At 40.2% G+C, this 26,046-nt stretch overlaps 1 protein-coding gene across 4 annotated transcripts in view; it reads left to right on the forward strand.

The window, feature by feature from the left end:
- The window catches only part of NEIL3 (nei like DNA glycosylase 3), a 38,999-nt gene extending 19,061 nt beyond the window's left edge, over positions 1-19,938 (forward strand). For 3 of the 4 annotated variants that reach the window (XM_065596690.1, XM_042842084.2, XM_008163116.4), the window contains exons 6-10: positions 5,029-5,195; positions 10,247-10,416; positions 12,428-12,854; positions 16,851-17,025; positions 18,516-19,938. In XM_065596690.1, the coding sequence (XP_065452762.1) occupies positions 5,029-5,195; positions 10,247-10,416; positions 12,428-12,854; positions 16,851-17,025; positions 18,516-18,698 (1,122 nt within the window). In that variant the 3' untranslated portion in view covers positions 18,699-19,938. The remainder of the gene's footprint in view (positions 1-5,028; positions 5,196-10,246; positions 10,417-12,427; positions 12,855-16,850; positions 17,026-18,515) is intronic. The other variant, XM_042842085.2, reaches the window with a different exon arrangement.
- Positions 19,939-26,046: the final 6,108 nt, after the last annotated feature.

The following is a 26,046-nucleotide window of genomic DNA, read 5'->3' on the forward strand; positions in this document are numbered from 1 at the left end:
AGGCGTCAGCTGGAGTATTGTGTCCAGTTCTGGGCACCGCATTTCAAGAAAGATGTGTAGAAATTGGAGAGGGTCTAGAGAAGAGCAACAAGAATGATTAAAGGTCTAGAGAACATGACCTATGAAGGAAGGCTGAAAGAACTGGGTTTGTTTAGTTTGGAAAAGAGAAGACTGAGAGGGGACATGATAGCAGTTTTCAGGTATCTCAAAGGGTGTCATAAGGAGGAGGGAGAAAACGTGTTTATCTTAGCCTCTAAGGATAGAACAAGAAGCAATGGGCTTAAACTGCAGCCAGGGAGGTTTAGGTTGGACATTAGGAAAAACTAACTGTCAGGGTGGTTAAACGCTGGAATAAACTGCCTAGGGAGCTTGTGTAATCGCCATCTCTGGAGATATTTAATTGTAGGTTAGATAAATGTCTATCAGGAATGGTCTAGACAGTATTTGGTCCTACCATGAGGGCAGGGGACTGGACTTGATGACCTCTCGAGGTCCTTCCAGTCCTAGAATCTATGAATCTATGATGCAGATATTTTGGGTCCTGATTTGTGTGTACACACATTGTTGGGTATTCTTAAAAACATTACTAAAATAGAAAGTAGCGCAAGTATTTAAACAAATGCTACAAATTACAGAAAGAACGGGCTGGTCTTCTTGGTAGTCCATCGATCCGATGATGACAAAATCTGTGCAGGTCATCAATTGTTGGTGTCATGGTGTGCCCTCTGATGACTGTACAAGCCAATTCTAGAGGTGGACATTTTGCTGCAGATGGTGCATGGGAAGTTCGCGGTCAATGGATTGTGCGCTGCTGATGCTCTGTGACGTCGTTCGCGTGCCTCTTGTAGACGCCGGCAGCGGTCTTCCCCCTAGGCGATGCAGGTATTTCTGACTGTTGCAAGCCACTGTGTTCCGTCGCTGGCAGCATCCTCAAGGTCCCTAGGTTTAATACTGCTGTACTGCAGATTGGCTTTGATGGTGTCCTTGTAATGTTTCCGTGGACAACCTATATGCCGGATGCCCTGGGAGAGCTCACCATACAGAAGCTGACGGGGGATTCTGTTGGCATCCATGCAGCTGACATGACCGGTCCAACGTAGCTGTGACTTCATGATCATCATTTCGATGCTTGTCATCTGGGCTTTCTCAAGGACCTCGAGATTGGGCACTTTGTCTTGCCAGTGGATCTTCATGATGTTGCAGAGGCAGCGCATGTGAAATGCTTCAAGCTGCTTGATGTGACACCTATATAGTGTCCATGTTTCGCACCCATACAAAAGAGATGAAAGAACAACAGCTCTGTACACAAGCAGTTTTGTTGACATCCGGATGTTGTGGTGATTTAAAACTTTGACACGCAGACAGCCAAGTGCCTGGCTTGCTTTGGATATTCGTGCGTTGATCTCATTATCCAGTGATCCATCACTGGATATGACACTACCCAGGTATTTAAAGTTCTCCACTACTTTCAGCTGAGTGCCGTTGATGGAGATACTCGGGACAGAAGCATTTGATCCAGGTGCAGGTTGATGGAGAACTTCTGTCTTTCCAAGGCTGATAGTTAGTCCGAAAAGTTGCGAGGCCTCAGCAAACTTGTTGACAATGTGCTGAAGATCATTTTCAGTGTGAGCCATGAGGGCACAGTCGTCAGCAAAGAGTGCCTCAAGAAGGAGTTTCTGCACTGTCTTAGTCTTTGCATTCAGGCGACGGAGGTCAAAAAGTGAACCATCGTGCCGGTATTTCAAATATAGACCTCGGTCCATATCTTTCGTTGCATGGTTAAGGACACATGCAAAGAACAGGTTAAATAGGACAGGAGCGAGAACGCCTCCTTGTTTCATGCCGTTGGTGATGTTAAAGGGGGCTGATGTGGCTCCATCAGACAATACTTCGCCTGTCATGCTGTCGTGAAAAAGGCGTATAATCTGGGCAAATTTTCTTGGCCAGCCAAGTCGTGTTAGAATGGTCCAAAGGGCTTCCCTGTTGACAGTATCAAACGCCTTTGTCAGATCTATGAAGACAGCATACAGGTGCATGTTCTGTTCAATGCACTTCTCTTGTATTTGTCTGACAGCAAACACCATGTCGACTGTTCTCCGGCCAGGTCGAAAACCACATTGACTTTCAGGTAGATTTGCCTCAGAAATACTGGCTATTAGGCAATTCAAGATGATGCGGGCGATGATCTTCCCTCCAACGGAGAGGAGGCATATGCCTCTATAGTTTCCACATTCTGCTTTGCTGCCTTTGTTCTTGAAAAGAGAGACAATAGTAGCATCGTGGAGGTCTTGTGGTATGTTTTCATCCTCCCAGATGTTGGTGATCACGCTGTGGAACGCTGCTAGTGCTGCTGGACCTGCTGCTTTGTATATCTCTGCTCGTATCCCATCTTTTCCAGGAGCTTTCCCTGAACTCATCTGGCTAATAGCTTTCTTAATCTCATCTATAGTAGGTGGAAAGTCAAGATCTGTCAGAGCAGGTTGTTGTGGAATTTCATTGAGGACAATATTATTCACGGTTGATGGTCTATTGAGAAGGTTGCTAAAGTGTTCTCGCCATCTTTCATTGATGCCTTCTTTATCTTTAATCAGCATTGTGTTGTCTAATGAGAGCAATGGGGTGGTCCTTGGTTTAGAAGGTCCATAAACAGTCTTAATAGCACTGAAGAACATCTTTAAGTTGTGGGTCTCAGCATAGTGCTCAATTTCTTTGGCTTTGCTCTCCCACCAGTTGTCTTGTATCTGACAGAGGTCTTTCTGTGTTTTGTTCTGAAGGTACTTGAAATGGTCCCGCTTAGAGACTGAGGAGGGATCATTCTGCCATTCGATAAAAGCTTTTCTCTTTACTTCCAGTGCTGAGCATATTTCTTCTTGGTTCTCATCAAACCAATCCTGATGTATTATTTTCTTTGGTCCAAGAGATGTTATTGCTGTGTCAGTCACTATCTGCTTGAACTGGTCCCACTTTTTGGTTACAGTACCGATCAGTTGTCCGTGGGATGTCAGTTTGTCATCAAGACTCTTCTGGAATTTGTTGAAACATTGAGCAGCCTTCAGTTTGGCTATATTAAAAGCAGGTCGCACATGCTTAGAGCGTTTCTGCCGAGAAGGAACGATGTAGAGTTGAAGAGACGTCCTGACTAATCTGTGATCTGTCCAGCACTCTGCACCTCACATTACTCTAGTAATCAGTACGTCTCGGATGTCTCGCCTTCTAACAATGGCATAATCTATCAGATGCCACTGTTTGTACCTAGGGTGCATCCACATCGTTTTGTATTTGTCCGCTTGTCAGAACAGAGTGTTAGTAATGGTCAGGTCATTTTCAGAACAAAGACTCAAAAGGAGTAGTCCATTGCTGTTCATTTCGCCTACACGAGGTGGTGAACTCCTTTCCAGTTCTCACTGTCAGCCCCAACTGGGGCATTGAAATCTCCAAGTAGGAGTAGTTTGTCTGTTACAGGTGTGGCCTTGATCAGTCTGTCGAGATCTTCATAGAATTGTTCCTTTGAGTTGTCAGAGCATGTTAAAGTGGATGCATATGCACTGATGATGGTGACAGACGTTTGGCATTTAGTGGGAAGTGTAGCTTCAGCAATCTTTCATTGATACCCACTGGAAGGTCTGGGAGTTGATGCATCAATAAGGTTTTTATTGCCAGACTAACTCCATGTATTCTGTCCTCTGTCTCAGTCTTACCCTTCCAGAAGAAGGTGTAACCACCTCCTGGTTCACTCAAGAAACCTTCCCCAGGCAATCTTGTTTCACTTAATGCTGCTATATTGATGTTATAATGGACTAGTTCTCGAGCAATGAGAGCTGTCCTTCTCTCAGGTCTTGTAACAGCTTCTCGATCCATGAGGGTACGAATATTCCATACACCAACGGTAAGTTTTCTCAAATTTTTCTTTTGGTTTCAGCCGCAGATTGGGTTGAACTGCCAGCCGCGGCTTGCTGGCCAGTTGTTGTTGTAGGGCAGGCAATTTTTAGGCCACCTTTTCTAGGCCCATCTCTTACTAGGGTGAGCAGTGCTGTCCTGAAGAGGGTTGCTCAGATGCCTGGGATGCTGCCGGGCAACTCTGCTGCCCCAAGTACAGAGCTGGACAGCCACCTATCCACAGACCGCCTGCATGCAGGATTGGGACTACGACTCCCAGTGGTAACCTCCACCTGTCGCTTTGCCCCTCCCCCATCACCGCAGGACTTGGGTGGTATGATGATAATGTTTGATGATTTGCACAGGACCTGTGTGTGAAGCTTTTTAAGTGGTAGAGCCGTTGCACAGGAGCAATCCCACTCTCTTGACCTTAGAAGCCAGACACCAATGGTACGAAAAATAGTCATGACTGGTAACTTCTTTGGTTGTAGTGGATGGCCTTGACGTCTTTCGTGCCTCGTCAAGCCCTTCGCTTTCCACAAAGCATTGCAAAACCGCCTTCTTGGCCATTGGATCTTAGTGATCTCTTTCACCCAGTCCGCCGGAGCTGACGTTGCATGCGGGGTAGGCATATCCCTACTTCACTGAGGGTTTGAATCCCATCAATTACACTCACCTGGTTTGGCCGGCCTGTCGAAGCAGTTTCCCTGTGGTGTGGCTGCTGTGCATGCTGCAGCTACTTGGAGCCACAGGTGAGAACTGAGTGACAGGTGGGGACCAAAGTGGACAGACTACCCCCGAAGGGGTACGATAAGTCCCCCCATCAGAGGCACTACCCCTCCCTGACCACCCCATACACCCCAAAGAACATGTCAGGAGTGGGAACTGGCTGGTAATGAGAACATAATTCTAAATGTAGAACAGAAATCCAAGAAGAATTGAATTATGAATATTTGAATGAAGTGGTATTCATGTTTGAATCAGATGCAAAGACAATAGATGAATATGGCCATTCTTAATTATCTGTGTTTTTATTTAGCTGCAAAGTTGTCAGTTTGTGTGTGTGCTCTCTCTCTTTATATTGGAAGATACAGATGTCTTGCACTGGATCAAATCTCTTTCTAATTGCATTATACAAATGTTCTATTTCAGTGCCGCAAAACAGGATCAGCACTCTACAAACATTACAAGGTGTACAAACGCCCTAACTGTGGTCAGTGCAGTGGAAAGATCACGGTTTGTCGTTTAGGAGAGAATAACAGGATGACATACTTCTGTCCTCAGTGTCAAAAGGATAAACCTCAGCTTGTTGATGTTAGGTATGGCATTTGCTTTATAACCCTTTAAAGTGTGGCCCTACTCTGAAAAGTGCTGAATAGAACTGCTCCCTGTGTGTATTCAAAACTCTGTATTCTGCCTTTACTGACAAAAAGGAGCTTTTATTGTTTTTTTTTCTTGTGAGCACTGCAGCACTAGCTCAGCTAAGAGAGTGAGCTGAATTCAATTCCTATTTGTTTGTTTGTCAACATAGTTGTTGACTAAATTCCACACCGTTTCAATTATTGGCTAAATTCCAATTCGAAATACCCTATTCAAACCTTTTTAAATTATTTGAACCATCAATTGTTAGCCTACATAATGTGGATTTACATAACTATGTGAATTTATAAGTTTTCCTTACTCTCGCTCTAATTGTCCATCAATCATCTTTTACTCATTTGTGTCATCTTTTCTTAAATTAGATCCAGATCCTGCAAATACATAAGCAGGTGCTTAACTTTATACATATCAGTCCTGTTGATCCCACTGGGGTTACTTGTGTAAAGCTAAGCACTTCTGTAAGTCTTTGAGGATCAGGATTTTAGATCATAAACTCTTCTTGCAAAACTTGACATTTTACAGAGGCTGGATTTCTAGGAAATGCTGAGCATCTACCCTCTGCAATTCGGGCCATTTTTAAAGTGAATCGAGTTGGGCACCCAAAGTTACTCCTCAATTTTGAAAATCCTCATCCATCTTCTTACTGTTACCAGCTAAATGTTCCTAGTTAGCCTTTGCGATTTACATGCTGTTGAGTTGAACAGGATAGAAAGGGAATGAATTCACATCATTGATGTTGCTATTGGTTGGCTGTGATGTATAAAAGTGAATGAATCGGGCAACAGCATGTCCACGTAAATTTGTTTTGGCTTTATAGTTATAATGAATAAAATTATAGAAACTCATATTTTAAATGAAAACTGAATTTGCAACATATTATAATGGAACAAAATTTTGCACTCCTTGTCAAATCATGGGAATCTACTTATTATTTTAATCATACTTTTGATTTTCTCCTCACGAGTTTTGGGAGGATTTTACTCTTTGTGTGCCATTGAGACATTTTCAGGCTTAGACAATTGTGCTAGCCTTAGTCTTTCTGCTTGGAAAGTTGGGAAGGGAGAAAATACATTGATATCACAGAGGAGCAAGGGATACAGTTTTCAAGTGCCTCATTTTCATTAAGCCTTCAGTTCCTTAGTGCCTAAGAAACTTTTGAAAATTTTACTCAAGACTTAGCTAAAATTTTTATTTTAATGAAGATTAGAGAACATTTAAATCCCCTCGACCATCATCTTCTTCTCAGGCAATTATAACTCAAATAGCTGAAGGGATTTTGCTAAAGGTGTGTTTGGGGTTTTTTAAAACTTTGATCACAGATCAAAGAAAGAAAATTTCAGCCTATAGGATAAATATTTCACATGCTGATAACTTTCTGAAAATATGGGGGAAGAGAGTTATAATGAGGAGTCACTAGCAGCAGGCTGGGGTGAGAGTGGTGTTCTGTGGTGTCAAGTAAACCGAGAATGATACAGAAAAAAATCTGCTTTTTTCTCACCCCCTCCTAGAACAGACTGGTAAGCTAGAACTCACAGACAACAGTAAAAGTGAACCTGTGCAATATTGTGCTTTTAAGGAAACAGTAAAAGAAACAATATAATTTCTCATTTGAAAAAGCTATCTGGTAAAGGTAGCCATAGACCAAAATAATCTCCCTTTTCTCCCAGCACTATTGTTATTCAAGTGTCAGAGCACAGTATGTTCCATTGCTTTGTGTTTTCTATTAGACAATACCTTTCCCAGAATGAAAACGCACTTATTTCAAGTGTCAAGGATTTTATGAAAAGGCTGATTTACTGCTTCAAGATGCTCTGATTTTTAAGGCCAGAAGGGAGCATTGTGATTTGTTGCAGGTGACAGTCTGATTAAAGTATCCTAAAGACTTAAAGGAATTCTATTAAACGTTCTTTATGTTATCAAATCCAAGCAAGTCTTCAATCTTTAAGATAATGAAATGACAAAATTCCAGTGAACTAAGAATAAAAATATTTTAGATTACTAAGTAGTCGTCATACCTAGAGCTGTCACAGATCCAGTCAAGCATCTGTCTTGGCCACTCGACAGACTGCTGTGAGGGGATCCAACTGCTGAATCCCTGGGTGTTTTAAGCCTCAGTAGTCTGAACAGAGTCCAGGCACTGCTCTTGTCTTGGGGTCCTTAGACACACTCTTGGGATGCACACCTTATGTCCAGCACCCGCTTATGAGAGCCACAATCATACAGCCAGCTGCCCACCCCTGGAAGGGTGCTGACCCTTCAGGCTTCCCCCTGTAGCTTGAACACATCTTCTTCCAGAGCTCCAACTGTGTGGGTGTTCTGGGCCCACAGTTTACCTCTTCAAGGGACACATGAATAGTGTAACACATAACACACTTTGCTCAGGATTCTAAAATCATTGCTCTTTACCTAATTGCACAAGAAATACACAGTTCTGTGCAAAAATAATAAGCCACCACCACTACCAGCACCATTGTTTTTTGCGAGAAAGCAATTAGGTGCCTAACTCCAGGAGAGGGTTCATGGCTGTAAATTCCATGAAGAGATAGGCACCTCTCTCCAACCCAGACATAGGTGCATAAAACTCTTTGAGGGGTGGGACTTAATACCCACTCCTTTCCTTGGCATTTCCTATTGGCTAGGTTAGGCAGCTCCCCACTCATCTGGCTGGTTTTGTGGATGCCATTCCTAGGTGCATGACTCTCTCAATGGATTGTACAGGGAGCCTCAAGGCCGTGGATTCCGCTAGGCAGTAGGGTGCCTAAATGTTAAATATTGCAATGTCGAGTCTAAATCCCCTTTTTGGATCTAGCCCTTTGAGCAGGGATGGGCAAACAGCCCGGGGGCCGCATCCAGCCCATCAGACATTTTAATCCAGCCCTCAAGCTCCTGCCAGGGAGCGAGGTCTGGGGGCTTGCCCTGATCTGGCGCTCCAGCCGGGGTCTTGCCCTGCTCTGCATGGCTCCCGGAAGCAGCGGCATGTCTGCCCTCTGGCTCCTATGTGGAGGGGCAGCCAGGGGGCTCCACATGCTGCCTCCCCCCAGGTGCTGTCCCACAGCTCCCATTGGCTGGGAACCACGGCCAGTGGGTGCTGCAGGGGCAGCACCTGTGGATGGGGCAGCACGCCGAGCCACCTGGCTGTGCCTCCGTGTTGGTGCCGGAGGGGGGACATGCCGCTGCTTCCGGGAGCTGCTTGAAGTAAGCGCCACCTGGAGTCTGCACCCCTGACCCCCCTCCCTCCCTCCCTCCGAACCCCTTGGTCCTAGCCCGGAGCACCCTCCTGCACTCACAACCGCTCATCCCCATCCCAGAACCCGTACCCCCAGCCAGAGGCCCCCACACCCCAACTCCCTGCCCCAGCCCAGAGCCCCCTCCCACGCCCTGAACTCATTATTTCTGGCCTCACCCCCTCCAACACCCCAGCCCCCAATTTAGTGAGCATTCATGGCCCGCCATACAATACATAGTTAGGGTGCCTCATGCTTTCATTTTCCTCTATGAACCAGGCTCCTTGGTCTGACTACATGTCCCATGATGCAATATGGTCTCTCCTCTTGGAGAGGAGAGGTGCTGCATTAGGGAAGTTCCTGGCCGTGGTGCATCATGGAAAATGTAGTCTGTCCAGGGAGCTGGGCTAACACAGTGGAAAGGGGCATGAAGTTGCTAACGAAAACTTCCAAGTGGCATCTCAGCAACATTTCCAAATTTAAAAAAATCTATTTTTAGATTAAATATTTGTTTTCTGATCAACCTATAATTTTTTTTTCTGGAAAGACACTTTTGCAAAAAACTTTTAGCCAAAAACCCAGGTTTTTTTTGTCAGTTTTTATGGAATTTTTTTTAACCAGCATAAATAAATTAATTAATTTTTTTAACCAAAATTAATAACTTTAAAAAGAGAGTGTGAAACTTTAAAAAAGTAAATAATTCTTACCTCTCACAAAATTGATAAATTTATATAATACAATCCTAGGCATGCTTAATATGGTAGCAGAGCTCAGAGGGCCTTGCTGCTTGCCACTAGCAATGCATCGTGAGAGACAGCCCAGGTTGGACAGTTAAGGGGATAGAGCGGTCCCACAGTCCCAGGCTGCACCCCGGGGATCCCATCACGGATACCAACCCTTGAAATCATGTTACTGTTTCACATCCACCACTATAGTGCTGAAGTGTGCCAACAAAAGAGTATAGTAATGTATCATGAAAACAGTTGCATGTCAGATTTCTGGAGATAAATTAAGATCCCTGTACAACTTGGCAGGTTAATCAGGAGTCAGGAATGTGGTATCTGGATTTACAGCTATGACAAAAAAAATGGTGGATTTGATTGTTTAATGTTCTGATTCTGAACAGGTTCCTAAATACCAAACCTGTTTCAGCCGTATGCATAAAACTGATATTGTACGAGACTGATTTATATATTTAATATTTTTGTTTCCTTTTCAATGAAAGGTAAGTAGATGCTTATGCTTATTATTTGTAAGTGTTAGATTCCCATTTCAGTGTGAAATCAAGGTTGTATTCCCTATGCTAGTACTGATTCACTATATGATCTTGTTCAAGTCAGCTTCTCTGTGCTTTAATTTCCCCATTTGGTTCATTGTTGATGAATACTGTGGGGGAGAAGGAAAACAATTGGACTACTGGATACTGCCTCCCTATACTCTACTGCTTATTGCTGCTGGTGCAAGAGGCTATAGCATGATGATATATAACATAGCATATAATAACCTCTGTTAAAGCACTTTGAGATCCTCTGAGATGCCATTTTAGTTTGAACTATTTTTTTTTTATTGGTCTATTCAGCATTGAGGAGGATTTGTCCTTTGGGTAAAGGAATCGTCTAACTAATCCAAACTATGATATGCAGCTGTAGCCCTGGGTACCACTTGTTCTCCAGCCCCGCATCTCCCAATACATGCTGGATTCAAGGCAATTTGTGGAAGAAACTTCACAAAAGGTTAACTCCGTTTTGTTTTGTTTTGTTTCACAGCAAACTGCCAACTAGAAATAGCCTAATTGGCTGGGCATATGGCAGGGGGTCATGTTCTAATGAACATGTAGCTCAGAAATCTGAAGAAGAGTGGACATGTACTATCTGCACTCTAATAAACAAACCTTCTGCTAAGATCTGTGATGTTTGTTTGACTTCAAGGCCTGAAGGTAATGATGGCTTTTGTGTGCTGCTTTTGTAGTCTGTTTACAGTATTGTCATGTTGTAGAAAATAGTATTGAGAATCTGTTTTTGTTTGTTTGTTTGTTGTTGCAAACTCCAGTCTTGGTTTTAATTTTAAAACCAAACTTTACGGCCAGAGTAGTCCACGAAAGCTTATACTCTAATAAATTTGTTAGTCTCTAAGGTGCCACAAGTACTCCTGTTCTTCTTTTTGCGGATACAGACTAACACGGCTGCTACTCTGAAATCAATCCAGAATATAACCTTGCAGGTTATTTTTACATGACTAACTGCATATCTGATTATTACCTTGTGTGCACGGGTGTAGATTTTGCACAAGAACACCAAGAGGTAACTTATTTGACCCTTTGAATCCTGTAATATTTGCTCACTAATAGCCTAATTTTACAAAGTGCTGTGCATGCTTAACTCCACTCTGTTCAGAGTAGGGATGACTCTTGGCTCTGCTAGCTCCCTCTTGCAGGCAGGGTGCCTCCTACTAGGCCATGCTGCTTTTGACTAGATCTCCCTGAGACTGCTCAGTAGCAACTGTGGATGGGACCAAGAAAGTGTGGGAAAAGAGCTCTGAACTGTAATACCTCCTGCCTGGATTTGTCTGGAAATCTGTGTACCAGGCAGGGAATGGTGAGGTGGAGAGCAGATATCCCTGGGCTCCATCATTTCCCAGGTCCAACTCTACTGCATAGGCCTGCATAGAGACATTAAGTGGGGCAGGGGCGAGGAGCCCTTCCCAATTCTTCCAGGTGAGAAGGAGATCTGTGTACAAAGGGAACTCTGAAAAACAGCCTACGTTAAGAACCCAGCTCAAAAATCCTTTGGTTGCTACATGTATTCTAAGAATCTGCATCATAAGACCAAATGTGTTTTTAAGGAAGACTGCTTACACCACAGGCACATGTGCCTTTTTACCTCAAAAACACTTGCATCTGTTACTCTACACTATGCTTATGCTTCCTATGTATATGTGCAAGAAGTGTAAAGGATCATATAGATTGTCAAAACCAACTAGGGCACTTTAACACACAATTCCCTAGTCGATTTGATAATCTCAAATGATGTTTGTTTCTACTATACTTTTTATTTATTTTTTTTAACAGAGGCTATTTCTTCAGGGTGTCTTTTTGTACTGGGGAGTGAGATGCGTTGACTCCTATGTCATGTTTAGCTGGCACAGATGTCTTTCCCCAGGCCAGGAAGGAAGAAAAGTGTTTATCTCTGCAGCTAGCATAGATTTCTGTTGCCAGGAGAGGCTGAGCTTGCTGGTTCTTTTCCTCCAGAATCCCAGTGTGAGAAACCTGAAACCTGTCTACAAACTCAGATTTGCCAATTAACTTTTTTTTTAAATGTATACACCCACCTGATTTTCTAAAACTTACAGCAGTCTTGTACAACAAAGGCATTGTAGCCTAAGGCTTTAGAACAAAATCCTGATTATTCTGTTTCTTTTTCTCCACCTCTTCCCCATTCCAATCATGTAGCACTTAAGCTGTTATCAAAGACTGAGGTCTGGAACTTGAAGATTTGGTTAATTCAGTGAAACATCTTTATCTACAAAATTTCAATTACATATTTTCTGTTTAAATCAAATTTTCTTCATGTTGCAGAAAGTAGTATGTAAAGTGGGTTTTCTTTTCCAATGTAGGGCTTTATCATTCATCTGTCTTTATAGACATTGAGATTCTTGGTCCCCTTTTTTTTTTCCTCTTTGTTCAATTTTATATAATTAATTTTCCCCTCGAAGTTTCAGTTGTGAACAGTATTCTACACTTGTGTAGTACTGTTACCTGCTGTTAAACAGCTGCCATGTTTGACTCCAAAAATGGCTGAACTTCTATGATGGAGGAAAATGAATCCTGTGTATATCTAATCTGTGAAGTAGTCTATATAAATGTATAGCGGATGTTAATACATGCAGTTTATATATGAACTATAGACAAACTTTCACACAAATGGATAACCAAGAATTTTTTCTCCAAGTTTCAAAGGTAGAGAATGATGAAGATTCTACAGCCTCTAATAGCAGCTTAGTCAAGTACCCTTGTAACTGCTTTGGAAAGCCAAACACAGAAATAAAGGTCAATAGGAAAACCACATTTGGAATGACAACTCTAGTTTTGACAGATCTCAGCAGTAAATTCACTCCCTTAAAAAATGACAGAGGTGATAGCCAAACGCCAGATGGAAATTCTCACTGTGACTCTCCAGGAAACTACAACTATTGCCAGAATAACACCTGCCAGAGAAGTGGGGAAAAGTATGAATTACATTCAGCAAACTCACTCACTGCAGTAAATACAGCATCACCCTCCCACCATCAGGCTGATTCTTCTAATCCAGTGAGGAAGAAACAGAAGATTGATCATTCATCCTCAGATTTCAAAAGTAACGTGAGTTTGTCAAATAGGTATGTTATTTTCCAAAACTTAAACAAGCTTTTCATATAAAGTGCATCAGTCTAATATAAAAATAAATTTGCTAACTGGAAATTAATGTAAGTCTGTGTTTGGGGGGAAACTTGGTTTTGGCCTTTGATGTTTTACTTTAGGAACCTAAGCCAGTTCACTTATTTCTTTTGTGCTGGTGTGATTGAGCAACATCAAAACTGTTTGCTGTAACTTCAGAAGGCTCAGAGGCAGAAGGGAGGAAAGCCCGGGGGGAGACATTGGCCTGGAGATGGAACAATGTGTTCCGTGGAAATGAAGTAAGTCAGAGAGTTGAGTGAGAGTCGGGGGATTGGGGGGAGAGAACAAAGCCAAAATGAAAAAATTCACAGAAAAGGAAGAAAATAAGAACAGATTAAAAAAACAAAAAGGAGACAGCAAAAGGGGATTAGGGTATGATGAAAGTGTGCCAATCTATTACCATTAAAGGCTGGGAACCACTGAGTTGGCGGATTCTGATACATTTATGTCAAAGCCTGACACAAACATGTTTCACTGTCTGCAATCTTGTCTCCAAAGAGACAGGCATTAGTGGGCGAGCATTGCAGGAACAATGTGATTGGGTGCCTTGGTGGATGAACCAGTGCTTCCCACATCCAAGAGCCCAGTATGTGATCACACTGTAATGAGAGAACTTTGAACAGTATTTACTTAAGTATTGCTTCCGTTCCACTGACATTTCCAGGAATGATAGTGATAGTAGTTGAAAGAGATGGGATGAAATATCTTCACGTTTTTGGGGACCAGACTATGGGATATTATTATGTAGGTCTCTCTCTCGTGAGAGCCATTCCAGAACAATTAAATAATTAAATACTAAGTGGGCCAGAAAGAAAAGCAATCACTATATAGTCCAGTAAAATAGGGAGATTTATTCCTAGTAAAATTGGGAAGAAATCTCCGTATCTCACAAGAGTGTTTCTGGCACTTGGATATTATATATAAGGACCCACACAGGTAAAAATGAATGTAGCTTACAAACATTGTGACTTTAAAAAAAAATCATATTCTCTTTCTAATTTTCAGTTTAGGTACACTACATAGTGCTGTTAGACCATCAGTTTAAGGAACATAACTTCAATGCAGCCCTATTCTGATTAGCATCAGCATTCTATTGGGCACAATCAGAACACATTCATCCAATAAAATACATACTTCCAGTGGCACTTCCACTCAATGAATTGTATAAATTTCAAACTCCTTTGGTTTGGTTTGTTTCATTTTCCTTTGACTAGTGGCAGTAATGTATCCTGAACAGCAACTGAAAATGAGCTACTCTAGAAACACTGGAACCAGTCACAAAACTAGCCACCAGTGCTATTTTCCCTGGTAATCTCTGGTCTCTGTGGTTAATTGGATTGTAATTATATTATTCAGTGCAAACATCCACTGGGACTTAGACCTGACTTTTGTCTAAAATGAAAATATCTTTAATTGCCTTGGGGTGCAGGAATTCATTCATTCTGGATGATTTAAAAAGTATAATGGTTCCAATATTACTTAGATTAAAAAAATGATCATTTAGGCAATGTTTTGTTTTAAAACGAGAACTAATTTTATAGCAAAGATTATCAGGCCACAGCAGTTATTTCATTATATTTTGCACATTTAAAAGCCAGATTCTCAGTTCTAACTGGTTAGAGAAATCCATCCAGTGGAATGGCCTTTTGAGCTCCTTTGTTAAAATTCACTACCAAATTTGAGAAGGTTGGAGTGATAGTTCTTCTTCCCATGGAGTTATTCCATCTTTGATCCCTGCTGGAGGTGACTTATTCCTGTGAAAAAAACAAAAAACACTACTACTGAAGACCTCTTTTTTTCATTTTATTTTTTGGCTGCTATTGCTGCTGCCGCTGCCTTGGGAATGGACAAAATTATTATATTATATATTATGTTATATTATATTTTATATATTACATTCACTTGACAAAAAAATAAATATGGTTCTACAAGGTCATAAACCCTGCTTCAAATTGCACAAGTTAAACATTGGCCTGTTCTGTCACACATATTCAGTTTAATTTTTCCTGGACAGCATATAATAAATACTTTTCAGAACAGCTTCAAGGGATGCAGTCAATTTGAAAATCACACTTGTTTGAAAATTTGTGACCTACTCTAGTTAAGAGAAATATCTACGATTACTAAAATGGAAATGGGTGAATGGGGAAAATATTTCTCTTCCAGTTTGTTTACTTTATGCATTTGACAGCACTTATGTCCAGACTTCAGAGGTGCAGAGCAACCTAGATTCCCACTGGGGAAAAAAAATCAAGCTTTTAGCATCTGGTCAGTTTCATTGCAGCCTGATAATTATCTGAACTCAGCTGTGGTAAATCAGCATGGATGAGTCAGTGGAGCTATGCTGATTTACCCCAGCTGAGGATCAGTCCCATGATCTTCTGCACTAGCAATTTACTTCATTCACTTTACCTTGCTGAAAGATCTATAACACATCATCAGAAGGCAGAAAATTCATTATGAAAAGTCAAGTAGATAGAGCGCCTTTTAACTTATTTGTTTGCCACATGGTGTTTCCTCCTTCCTTGGTTATCTTTGAGTATTTTTTTTAAAATGGGAAAATAAGTTAATGAATTTGTTAGCCTCAGACTTCTCCTATTTGCAAGTACATGTGCACTTAGTACACGGGGCTTATCACCTCCTAAAGGGACGGGGAAGAAATTTTTCTTGAGAGCTCGTTAAAAAATTGAGCAAATGACAATGAGTTATAGACCAAATACCAAAGGTAAATTCTGCCTTTTGCTTAAATATGTATATTCCCATTACCTTAATATTGCAAAGTAATTGGCCAACAGTCATATTTTAAATGGGGTTAGATCAGAGGTTCTTCTGTACTACTGTGATTGTATCCAAAGAGACCATTAGGCTCACCAGTGATCTTCACCAGTCTTCCAAACCAGAGGTTCCAACATGAACCTCTGTTGGAAAGTGAATGTTTGTAGACGTTCCCCACGTTTAAAAATAAACATGGTGGGCTGAGCTCTGAACAAACACGACCCTGATAGGACAAAATGCAACCAGGTTGGAAGCAACTGAGGTGGTCAAGGGAGAGAAGGGAGACATGGTAACAGTAATGGGAACACAAGGTTACGCAGATAACTTGTTTTGTGCATAAAATGCTTGAAATTTCCTGGTCAGATTTTTGCTCTTTAAGGTAGAGATGAATGGATCTCTTACATTTTCACTAGTGGAAGGCCGTTCCACTCCGCAAACATGACATGTAACCTGTACCTGTTAAAACAGATTCCTTTTTTCTCTAAAACACTTTTAAAGAAAACTCACCTAATTTAAACTGTAGGTAACTAAGGAATATGCCCTTCTGTGTTGAATTCAGATACAATCTCCAACTATTCTTAATAACAGTAGGGGAGAACAAAGCTTCCCTACCAGCTTTATAAGAGAAGTTTCCGCTCAGTCAGCTAGACAGTTCCTTGTTGGAATATGATTGGGATCATTACAGTAGATTTGATCAAAGAGTGTGGAAAATTTTCTCTAAAGTGAACAAGTAGGTAAAGATCCTTGTCTAAGCTATTTGTGATGGTTTTCCATTGCATGAGAGACTGAGAGAAGATGGTAACTGTAATCTTTCTTGCTGCTGAAATTCAGGATGTTTTAAACTAGATAAAATCCGATCCATAGTGGGAAAACTGGTATATATGTAAAAGCCCTGAGGTAAGACAGCTTCTAGATGTAGATTGGAATTTACTACATTTTTTTTTTTTAGAAGTTTAAATTTAGCATTCAATGTCAGTGAAATCCATCCATTTTATATATAAAGAACCAAAGGGGTGGATTAGAAAAATTTTATCCAGCTGTCACTCTGTGCAAAGGTACATTATTGACAATCCTGCTTTACAAGCAGGAGTGTGTGTGGGGTTTTTTGGTGGTGTAATCCCTTTAATATTATGCAGGAGTTATTTTGTAACCTGTCATTACAGTGAACATCGTGTTAACATGACAGATGGTATTTGTACCTTAAATGCGGTCAGTCCTCGCTGCAGTAAACACAACCGCCTCTGCAGTCTCAGAGTTGTGAGAAAGGAGGGAGAAAACAAGGGCAGACAATTTTATACTTGTCCTCTACCCAGAGGGACTCAGTGTGACTATTTCAAAGTAAGTACAAGATCTCGGGCCTTAGTTTTAAGCTTCCCAATGAAACTATTATTCATCAGTCAAAACCCCCTTTTTTGCTTTAACTAAGTCCTTTTTTCTCAAATATTTTTATGTTTTAGAAAGTATGAATAATACTTACATTAATATCTAATGTTCACAAATTCATATACTTTCCTATTTATTAAATAGAAAAAAAACACCATGGAAAATGGATGCGATTCTGGCCAATTGTTTTGTTTTGTACCTGAGGAAGGTTGGATTGTTGTAGGTTTTAAAATTACTATTATTCAAAAGTAATGTCTGAGGGAGATCCCACTTTGGCTACATCTATGCTATCTGCTAGGTGTGTTTCTCTTGCTCGCATACATATACTCATGCTGCCCTACGGCTACCAGTCATGCTGCACCATCTACCGCCAAAAGGTATACTCATGCTGGCTCTCATCAAGTTAGTGCAAGTATAAATAGCAGTGTAGCCGCGGTGGCAGCAGAGGGTATGTGCTCAGTCTGGTTTAGCCATATCTCCACAGCCACCACCCATACCATCACAGCTACACTGCTATTTATACTTGTGATGGCTCAATGAGAGCAGGGGAATCACACCCCTAGCTTGGAGTGTAAACCTTGCCTGTACACATTTCAATTACTACTGAACTATTAGTAGTAGTGAAGAAGCAGAGTATAACTGTGTATGTATATTTGCAATCTTCTACATCTGAGCACTATAGGAAAATGAAATTTTATCTTAGATACAATTTCAAAAGTACCCAAGTCCCACTAACTTTCAGCGTGACTTAGGCTCCTAAGAGCCAGAATTTCAAAAGTATTTAGGTGAGGTGCAGATAGTTACCTAATGGGATTTTCAAAAGTGCCTTAGCAGGGTAGGCACATAACTCCCAGTTCACATGCTCAGTTCTTGAGGCTATCACTCGGGTAAAGAAAATGTGTGTACCACCTCCAGAGTGTGGTGAATTTAGACCCATTGTTCTATTGCACTTTGTACATGGGGTGGGGCAGACTGGTGCATTTAAGTCAGTGGCTTTAGGACCATGTGACCAAGAAAGATCCCCCCTCAAATGCCACAAGTCTAATTAGTAACAGCAGTTGCTTCCCTTTGTTATTCTTAGTAAAATGAGGAAATTGCAACTTAGACCTATTGATCTACGCATGTGACTGTCAGGCCACTGAGAAGAACTTATAACACAATAATTCATTTGCAACACTCATCATTCAGAAGAAAGGTGCATTTTAATACCAAGTTGAAGTAATTTACTGTAACTTCAGTTATAGCTATGGAAGTCAAACTACCTGACTCTAAGAAATGAAACATGCAGTTTTAAGGGGAGCTTTTTTTTTGATTGCCACTTGCATGGCTGAATCGAGTGGGAGGGCTTATTCTGTAGGTCTGAATTTTTGTCATTGGTCCATAAAAAGGAATTTGACCATTAGACACAGTAACGCCCATGGTAAATTAATAATTTCTCTTTACAGTGGGCAGACTTACAGTTTCCATTCTGCAATCATGGGAAACGCTGCATTATGAGGACAGTGTTGAAGATTGGGCCTAATAATGGAAAGAACTTTTTTGTGTGTCCCCTTGGGAAGGATAAACAGTGTGATTTCTTCAAGTGGACAGAAAATGGACCAGGAATGAAGATTATTCCAGGATGTTGAGATTTTCATCTATAGTGACATTGTACTTTTCATACTATGTGTACTATAGTTCTCTGCTCCAAAGGATATTATTTTAGGAGATTCATTCTCAGGTGACATTTCACAATAAAAATTTTGCCTAGATGGTGTTTGGAAAGGAGAAGTGTGAGGTAGGGGTTAGAGAAAATTTTATTTTTTGTTCATTCCTTGTCATTGTAGCTGTTTTATCTAACTGTAGCATCTTTCAGAATTAGCAGTTAACGTATCTGGCATTCTGAAAGTTAAACAATGGTAACATATCATTAGCATGCTAGTTTCCTGGGAGAAGACCTAGTCTGAAGGGGGAATAATGTATCTGTAATTAAAATGTAGCTGTCACTTGCAGTTTGTGATGTATTGTAATATTCTGTCAGTGCAGTATTTTTGGTTTTGATTGGAGTCTGTCTGTTCCTTATATAGGTGTCGCGTTAGTTCCTCAGTATTGCAGGTGTTCAAATATTTATTGTTATATGTGAACTTCTCATATAATGGAAGGTGAAAATTTGGCGTTCAATAAAATTTAAGAAAAAAATCACTCTTTAAATTTATTTATACAGATCCATGTTTAATAGTTCGTTATGAGGATCACTATTTGTACACTTAAATCTTGTCTTACTTAATGAGTTCACTATTGTTGGCTAGACTTGTAATAGAAGACACTAACATTTGTTTTATAATTTTACAAATCTCTCTAATGGATATTTTAATCTGTCTTAATGCCTCTAGTGCCACTTAATAGACCCCTGAAAGGATGTTACTAGTGTGCTATTGTATAACAATACTAAAGACTGTTGTGATTCACAATCAGTGTAAATCCGTTAAGCAGCCATGCTATTTATTCTTAACAGCTTCTGGAAATTTATGTTTGCATATGTCATGTCTGTGTGGCTGTTGTTCAGGATCATGGAAAAGAGGAAGAAATGGAGGGAGTAATCAAAAAACCTTACGCTTCCTCACTAAAATATAATCTGCTCAAAGTAGTAAGCAAACTAAAATCTAACTAAAGCCTCAATTATAAAACCCTGTGACCTTTGTTCCACAAAGCACTAATGCATCTTTATAATACAATGAAAATATTAAATTACATAGAAAATAAGAACACGAGTAAAAGGTTTATTTAGGTGACAGACTACTAAAGGGACAATGCCTTCATTTTACAGAGTCTCCCTTACCTCTTACAACACTCAGATCGTAAAAATTAAAGCCTTTAAATTTTGTTCAACCTGTGTTGTCAATTTTACTTTGTGCAACCTGACTGAAGTGCAAAATGAAAACAAGTCATTTGTCACTTTCTTGGTTCTCCTGCACAGGCATAATTCTGCAATGCTTGAGTTGTAAACACTTCAAGGAAATGGCTAAATTCAAAATAAACATTTTTCAGATTTTTTTAAAATAGTAGCTTAACACTAGCTTATATTAAATTCTTAAAAAAAAAAACAACAGTAATTTTTGGCACTGTCCATCTTGCTAACAGGGTCAACCTTGAAACTAGAACTGGATGAAACTTTTCAAATTTTGACATTTCAAAAAAAGGACGAATTCTTGAATATTGACAAAAGGGCAAATTCTTGAATTCTTTTTAGCCAGTTGTTAAAGCCAAACTAGTTGTTAAATGCTATGCTATACAAACTGAAACAAATGCATCTCACTATTTTTAGGTTAAAGGATTATAGTTGTTTGTACCTTATTGCAGATTTTTTTTTGTGCCCTATTCCAGCAATTTGGGAATCCATATAGAAAAATATCAGACTTGAAAGGCTAACAATCTGATCAAAGAGCAGTGAGCTACAGAAAGCAATCAAATATTAATTTGCTTTTTAATCAGAATTCCCCATTGAAACAAGTGGTCAGTCCTGCGTAAACTGAAGGCATGATTTGCACCATGCATAACATCAACAGATCAGAAAAGGGGCTTCTACTCTTAGGATCTGATCCAACATCCAGTGAAGTCAATGAATAGACTCCTAATGATTTCAGTAGGTTTTGGATTAGGCATTTAATACACATACACTGTTACTGCTATTTGGGCAACATTTGAAAAAAAGTCTCTCACTATAAATTGCAGAAAGCAATTTAGAAATTGGAGCAAGAAATATGTTAAACTAAATATTTTTTCATGGTTATTGGCTCATCTCTTTAATAATGAATGTTCACGAAGCCTGAATAATTTAAATGTATTAGAAATAAGTTACTGCATTAAAAAACTGCATTATTTTAAAATGGTACATGTTGTATCAAAGCTTGCAGTTAATTTTTTTTATTATCATAAAAAAGCAAGCTCTGCTGAAAGTTTATTTCCAAGACTTTCCTATTAATAGCCAGCAGTGAGTATAACAATTAAACATATTAGCACATTAAAGCCTAATGCATAGACTCAAACATAGCATCAAAGGGATGTCCTAGGATAGCCTACTAAGTAATCAGAAGTTACTGCAGATAAGTAGCTTGTGAACAGCTGCATAAACTCAAGTTTTGTTTTAAATCTGAGGCTTCACACCAACTAACTCTGTGGTTCTACTGGGGGAGTGATTAGGCAGAATGGCCTCCCTGGCCTGGACCCGAGAGGTGAGTTGTTATTGGACTTCTGTGCTAGTCATGGATTGTTCATAATGAATACCATCTCAGAACACAAGGTTGCTCATAAATGTACTTGGTACCAGAGCACCTTGGGCCAAAGATCGAGGATTGACTTCATAGTCATCTTGTCAGACCTAAGGCCATATGTTCTGGACACTCAGGTGAAGAGAGGCAGAGCTGGCAACTGATCACCACTTGGTGGTGAGTTGGATTTGACGCATGGGACACTGGGCGGATAGACACAGGAGGCTCAAATGATCCGTATGGGTCACCGGGAATGTCTGATGGAAGACCTTGTGCGGAGAGACTTCAATTCCCACCGCTGGAAGAACTGCATTCTGGGTGAGGTCTTGGACATCAAGTCTGAGTGGACCATGTTCAGGGCCTCAATCGTTGAGGCAGCCACGAAAAGCTGTGACCTGAAGGCGATTGGTTGCTGTCATGGTGGCAACACTAGAACCTGCTGGTGGACTCAAGTGGTGAGGAAATCTCTCAAGTCAAAAGAGGCCTTCCGAGCAATGCTTGTGAACTGGACTCCTGATACAGTTGAGAGGTACCAGTTGACTAAGAGGGCTGCGCCTGTGGCAGTTGAAGCAAAAGCCGCTTCCCATAGCCCCCATTGGTCTGGAATGGCAAACCACGGCCAGTGGGAGCTGCGATTGGTCAAACCTGTGGATGCTGCAGGTAAACAAACCGTCCTGGCCCGCCAGCAGATTTCCCTGACAGGCCACGTGCCAAAGGTTGCCGATCCCTGGTCTACATGCTTGGCAATGCTCTCTGAAACCACTAAAGTGAGGTCTTCTAGGGTTCATACCCTGCTGACAGCTCATTTGGGGGATTCTTACATTTGCATTAGTGTGTTTCTGGTTTTTAACCTGGTTTATTGTATTTCTTAAACAGATTTTCACTATGAAACCTATTACTGTTTCAATCATGGCAACACATGAAAACAAAACAGGTTTTTTAGATTTCAGTACTTTATCAAAAATTTTGATGGCTTAGGTTACATGCTGGTTTGAAGGTAGCAGACTATGATAGCAAAGCTTTGAGTGAAAAGGGAGCCATCTTTCCCAAGGATAGTTTGTGACTTAAATCCCACTGAAAACAATGAGAAGGGGTAGCCATCTTTACTAGGAGTCCCTGAGGAAACTGTTTCAACTTGTATCTGTACACAGATAGGAAAAATGGGGTATGCTGAAATTGGTATATCAAGTTGTTATAACTACAAGCCCATTATACAAGCTCCTCTTTAAATAAACATTTTCTTTTCAATGGATGTGATCGTCTAGTGCAGTAATACTGTAAACAGAAGTGTAACTAATTTTTCAAATTATCTGACTGGCAGCGTCACTCTTAAAGGCCAGTCATTCAGCCTTGTGCAGGAACTAGTACTATTTCACATTTTAATAACCACACAGATTTCCTTGTAAAGCAGTGTGAACTTTGCTAAAATGCTGGGTAAAATTGTTTGAGGATAAGAGCAAGGTCATATTAGAAATGAGAAGTAGAATATTTAAATCCAGAAAATGCTAATGTCATACCCAGTCAGTTTTATGTTAGCACGTTCTCTATTATTTCATGTTGAATGTACAAGGGAGTAAATCTTTGGCTTTGAAAGGAATACTTGTTTTCCAGTGTATGACATACTGGTTATAGTCAACACATTTTATACTTTAGCCTCAGGCCTTTATCCTCTTTATTTGGATTGATTTTATTACCATTTATTTTCTAAGGGCCATGTACTGTTCTCAGACCATACACATAACTCCCATTTGATGTTAATAGGCATTCCACAACTGGATCGAGGGTAGTCAATGGCCTTTAAGTTCATAATTCACTAGAGAAAAAAGAGGCAACTCATAAGATACCCACAGTATATATTCAAAATTTAAGAAACTATTAAGGCATAATTGTGACAAAAGGTTTTTTCCCATTCTACTGCAGAGAGATTCAAGTTTGAGCTATATATTAAAAAAAATGCCTTTGCATGCAAAATGCAAGTTGCTCATAATGTTTTCCTGTAGCTATAAAAAATGTACATGAGAACTCAACATGTAAACCCTAGTATGAGAAAAATTGTGGGTGAAATTTCAAGGCTAGGCTTAAGACCCTTGAAAGAGGGCATGCTTTTATCTATCTGTTAGCTGCCCATCCCCATAACATCCAAGCACCTTTCAATTAAAATCAAAAGTGGGAGCTAAGTCCCTGTTTCACTTCATGGAGTCTCTGGCCCATCTCCCTTTTTCAGGTGAAAGCTCTGCCTGGGGTAAGGATTTTGATTTTGTAGATTTTATGTCAGTCACTTGCCTTACAATTAGAGGTGTTTTAAATAAAACCTTTGTGTAACTTGTTCTGTAGGAAGCAAGAGATTAAAAAACCATAAACCCAACAACACTAAATCAAAAGCAATTTTAATATTTTCCACTGTTGGAAATATATTTACTTTGCTCTAAAAAAACAAAAGCAATTGACTGCTGCCATATTTTTGCTTATGAATTTTTGCTTATGACCTCTCCTATAACCTCCAAAACACTATCCCAAACAAGAATTACTATATAATGGTAGCTAATAGGTTTCTAGGTGGCTTATAGTCATCACATTTTGCCTTCTATTCTGGATCTTACCTGTACTCACCTACACTTTTATGCATTTAAACTCACATTTGGCCTGTGCTCTTGATGCCAGCAATCAATGTTCAGCATCCAGTTTGAATTTACACATTGTACCTGCCTTCCCTTTCATTCCTCTAATACCTCAAAGCTTATTTCCATTTTTTTTTCACTTGAACATTCAGGATATAAACTAAAAATCCAGTCAGACCATTGTAGAAATACAGTATAACCAATTTTTTGTAGCATGCAACATAACAAAATGTATAAAAATCCAATCAAAAGCAGAAAGAGAAGGCTGAAGTTTTTTTTTATTATAGTTGGAACAGAAGGTGATAAGAGCAGACATTCAAGGAAATAAATGGGTAAGAATAGATCCTCACACTTAAATAAAAACCTAATTTAAAATTCCATGGACACACAAGCTCCCTGCTCAGTTCTACCTCTGCAAAGTTATGAGTTGGTGGAACTTGGAAATGTACAGACATCTAAATGTGGTGCTTTGGTTGTTTTACTGTCTGCAAGACGACCTAGTTTCTTGGCGGCCAATAGTCACTTCTCCATGATGTGCAAATCTCCTTGGACCCCAGATTTTATCATTTTCATTGTGAAAGCAACAGAGGGTCCTGTGGCACCTTTGAGACTAACAGAAGTATTGGGAGCATAAGCTTTCGTGGGTAAGAACCTCACTTCTTCAGATGCAAGTAATGGAAATCTCTAGAGGCAGGTATAAATCGTGTGGAGATAACGAGGTTAGTTCAATCAGGGAGGGTGAGGTGCTCTGCTAGCAGTTGAGGTGTGAACACCAAGGGAGGAGAAACTGCTTCTATAGTTGGATAGCCATTCACAGTCTTTGTTTAATCCTGATCTGATGGTGTCAAATTTGCAAATGAACTGGAGCTCAGCAGTTTCTCTTTGGAGTCTGGTCCTGAAGTTTTTTTTGCTGTAAGATGGCTACCTTTACATCTGCTATTGTGTGGCCAGGGAGGTTGAAGTGTTCTCCTACAGGTTTTTGTATATTGCCATTCCTGATATCTGACTTGTGTCCATTTATCCTCTTGCGTAGTGACTGTCCAGTTTGGCCAATGTACATAGCAGAGGGGCATTGCTGGCATATGATGGCATATATAACATTGATGGACGTGCAGGTGAATGAGCCGGTGATGTTGTAGCTGAGCAGCAGGTTCAAATAACGTAGCCATTTTCTAGCTCTTAGGGTTGTGAGTGTGAGCCAGTAATTTAGTATTTGTTTTTAGTAGGAAGGCTTAAGATGAATGACACCTTGGCGCAGATAGCTGGGTGTACAATTGAAAGTAAGGCCCCAGCTATCGAGAGACAAGGAAAGAGACAAAAGAAGCCAAGATTAGAAGTGCAAAATGAAAGTCTAAGTGGATAAGAGTGAGGGAAAGTTTTAAAAAACAAGAGGATTGCTCCTAGTTATATTTGGATATGGTTAACTCACCAATGACGGTGGAAGTGATATGGCCCTGCTCTTTGAGTGACATCTGACTGCAGCATTTTGCAAGCTTTTTTGCTTCACAAATACAAATTGGTAAACAGACTTGCACTACTTTATAAGGAATGTGATTAAAGCATGGAAAAGAACTGCAGCAGAGGAAGAATCAAGGAATGATATCAAGATGGTAACAGACTTCTACATAGGATTGAGGTGGAAAAGTGTTCAACATTAAGGATGACCAAGATTTTTGGACTTAGGAAAAATTTGAAGTTTGATATTAAGAAGAATGACAGCATAGATATGTACCAAACAAAGAGGACTCTTTATCTTGGATAATGTCTTCACTCTGAAGAATTTAGAAGAAGAAAATCAGAATGCACCCAAAAGCTGACAGAATCCAGATAGATAAGATTCATGGGAAAAAGAATGAGACAAGAAAAATATGAAGTAGCAAGGTGTCTCCTCCAGATTCAAACACGTATCAGAGTTATTTTAATCAAGAAATCAGATCTCTAGTTGGCACACTTTTGGTAAATGATATCCATGTATTAAAGAGTATTTATTCTGAGATTAAACTGCCAAATATGATAATCAACTCCGTTTTCTCACATCACCCAGGCCTTAGAACATGACAATCATGCTCATTTAATTGCCCCACGTGCACTTTGTCCATTAAGCCATCTCC

Source organism: Chrysemys picta, chromosome 5 (assembly GCF_011386835.1).
Source record: "Chrysemys picta bellii isolate R12L10 chromosome 5, ASM1138683v2, whole genome shotgun sequence".
NCBI classification, from domain to species: domain Eukaryota; kingdom Metazoa; phylum Chordata; order Testudines; family Emydidae; genus Chrysemys; species Chrysemys picta.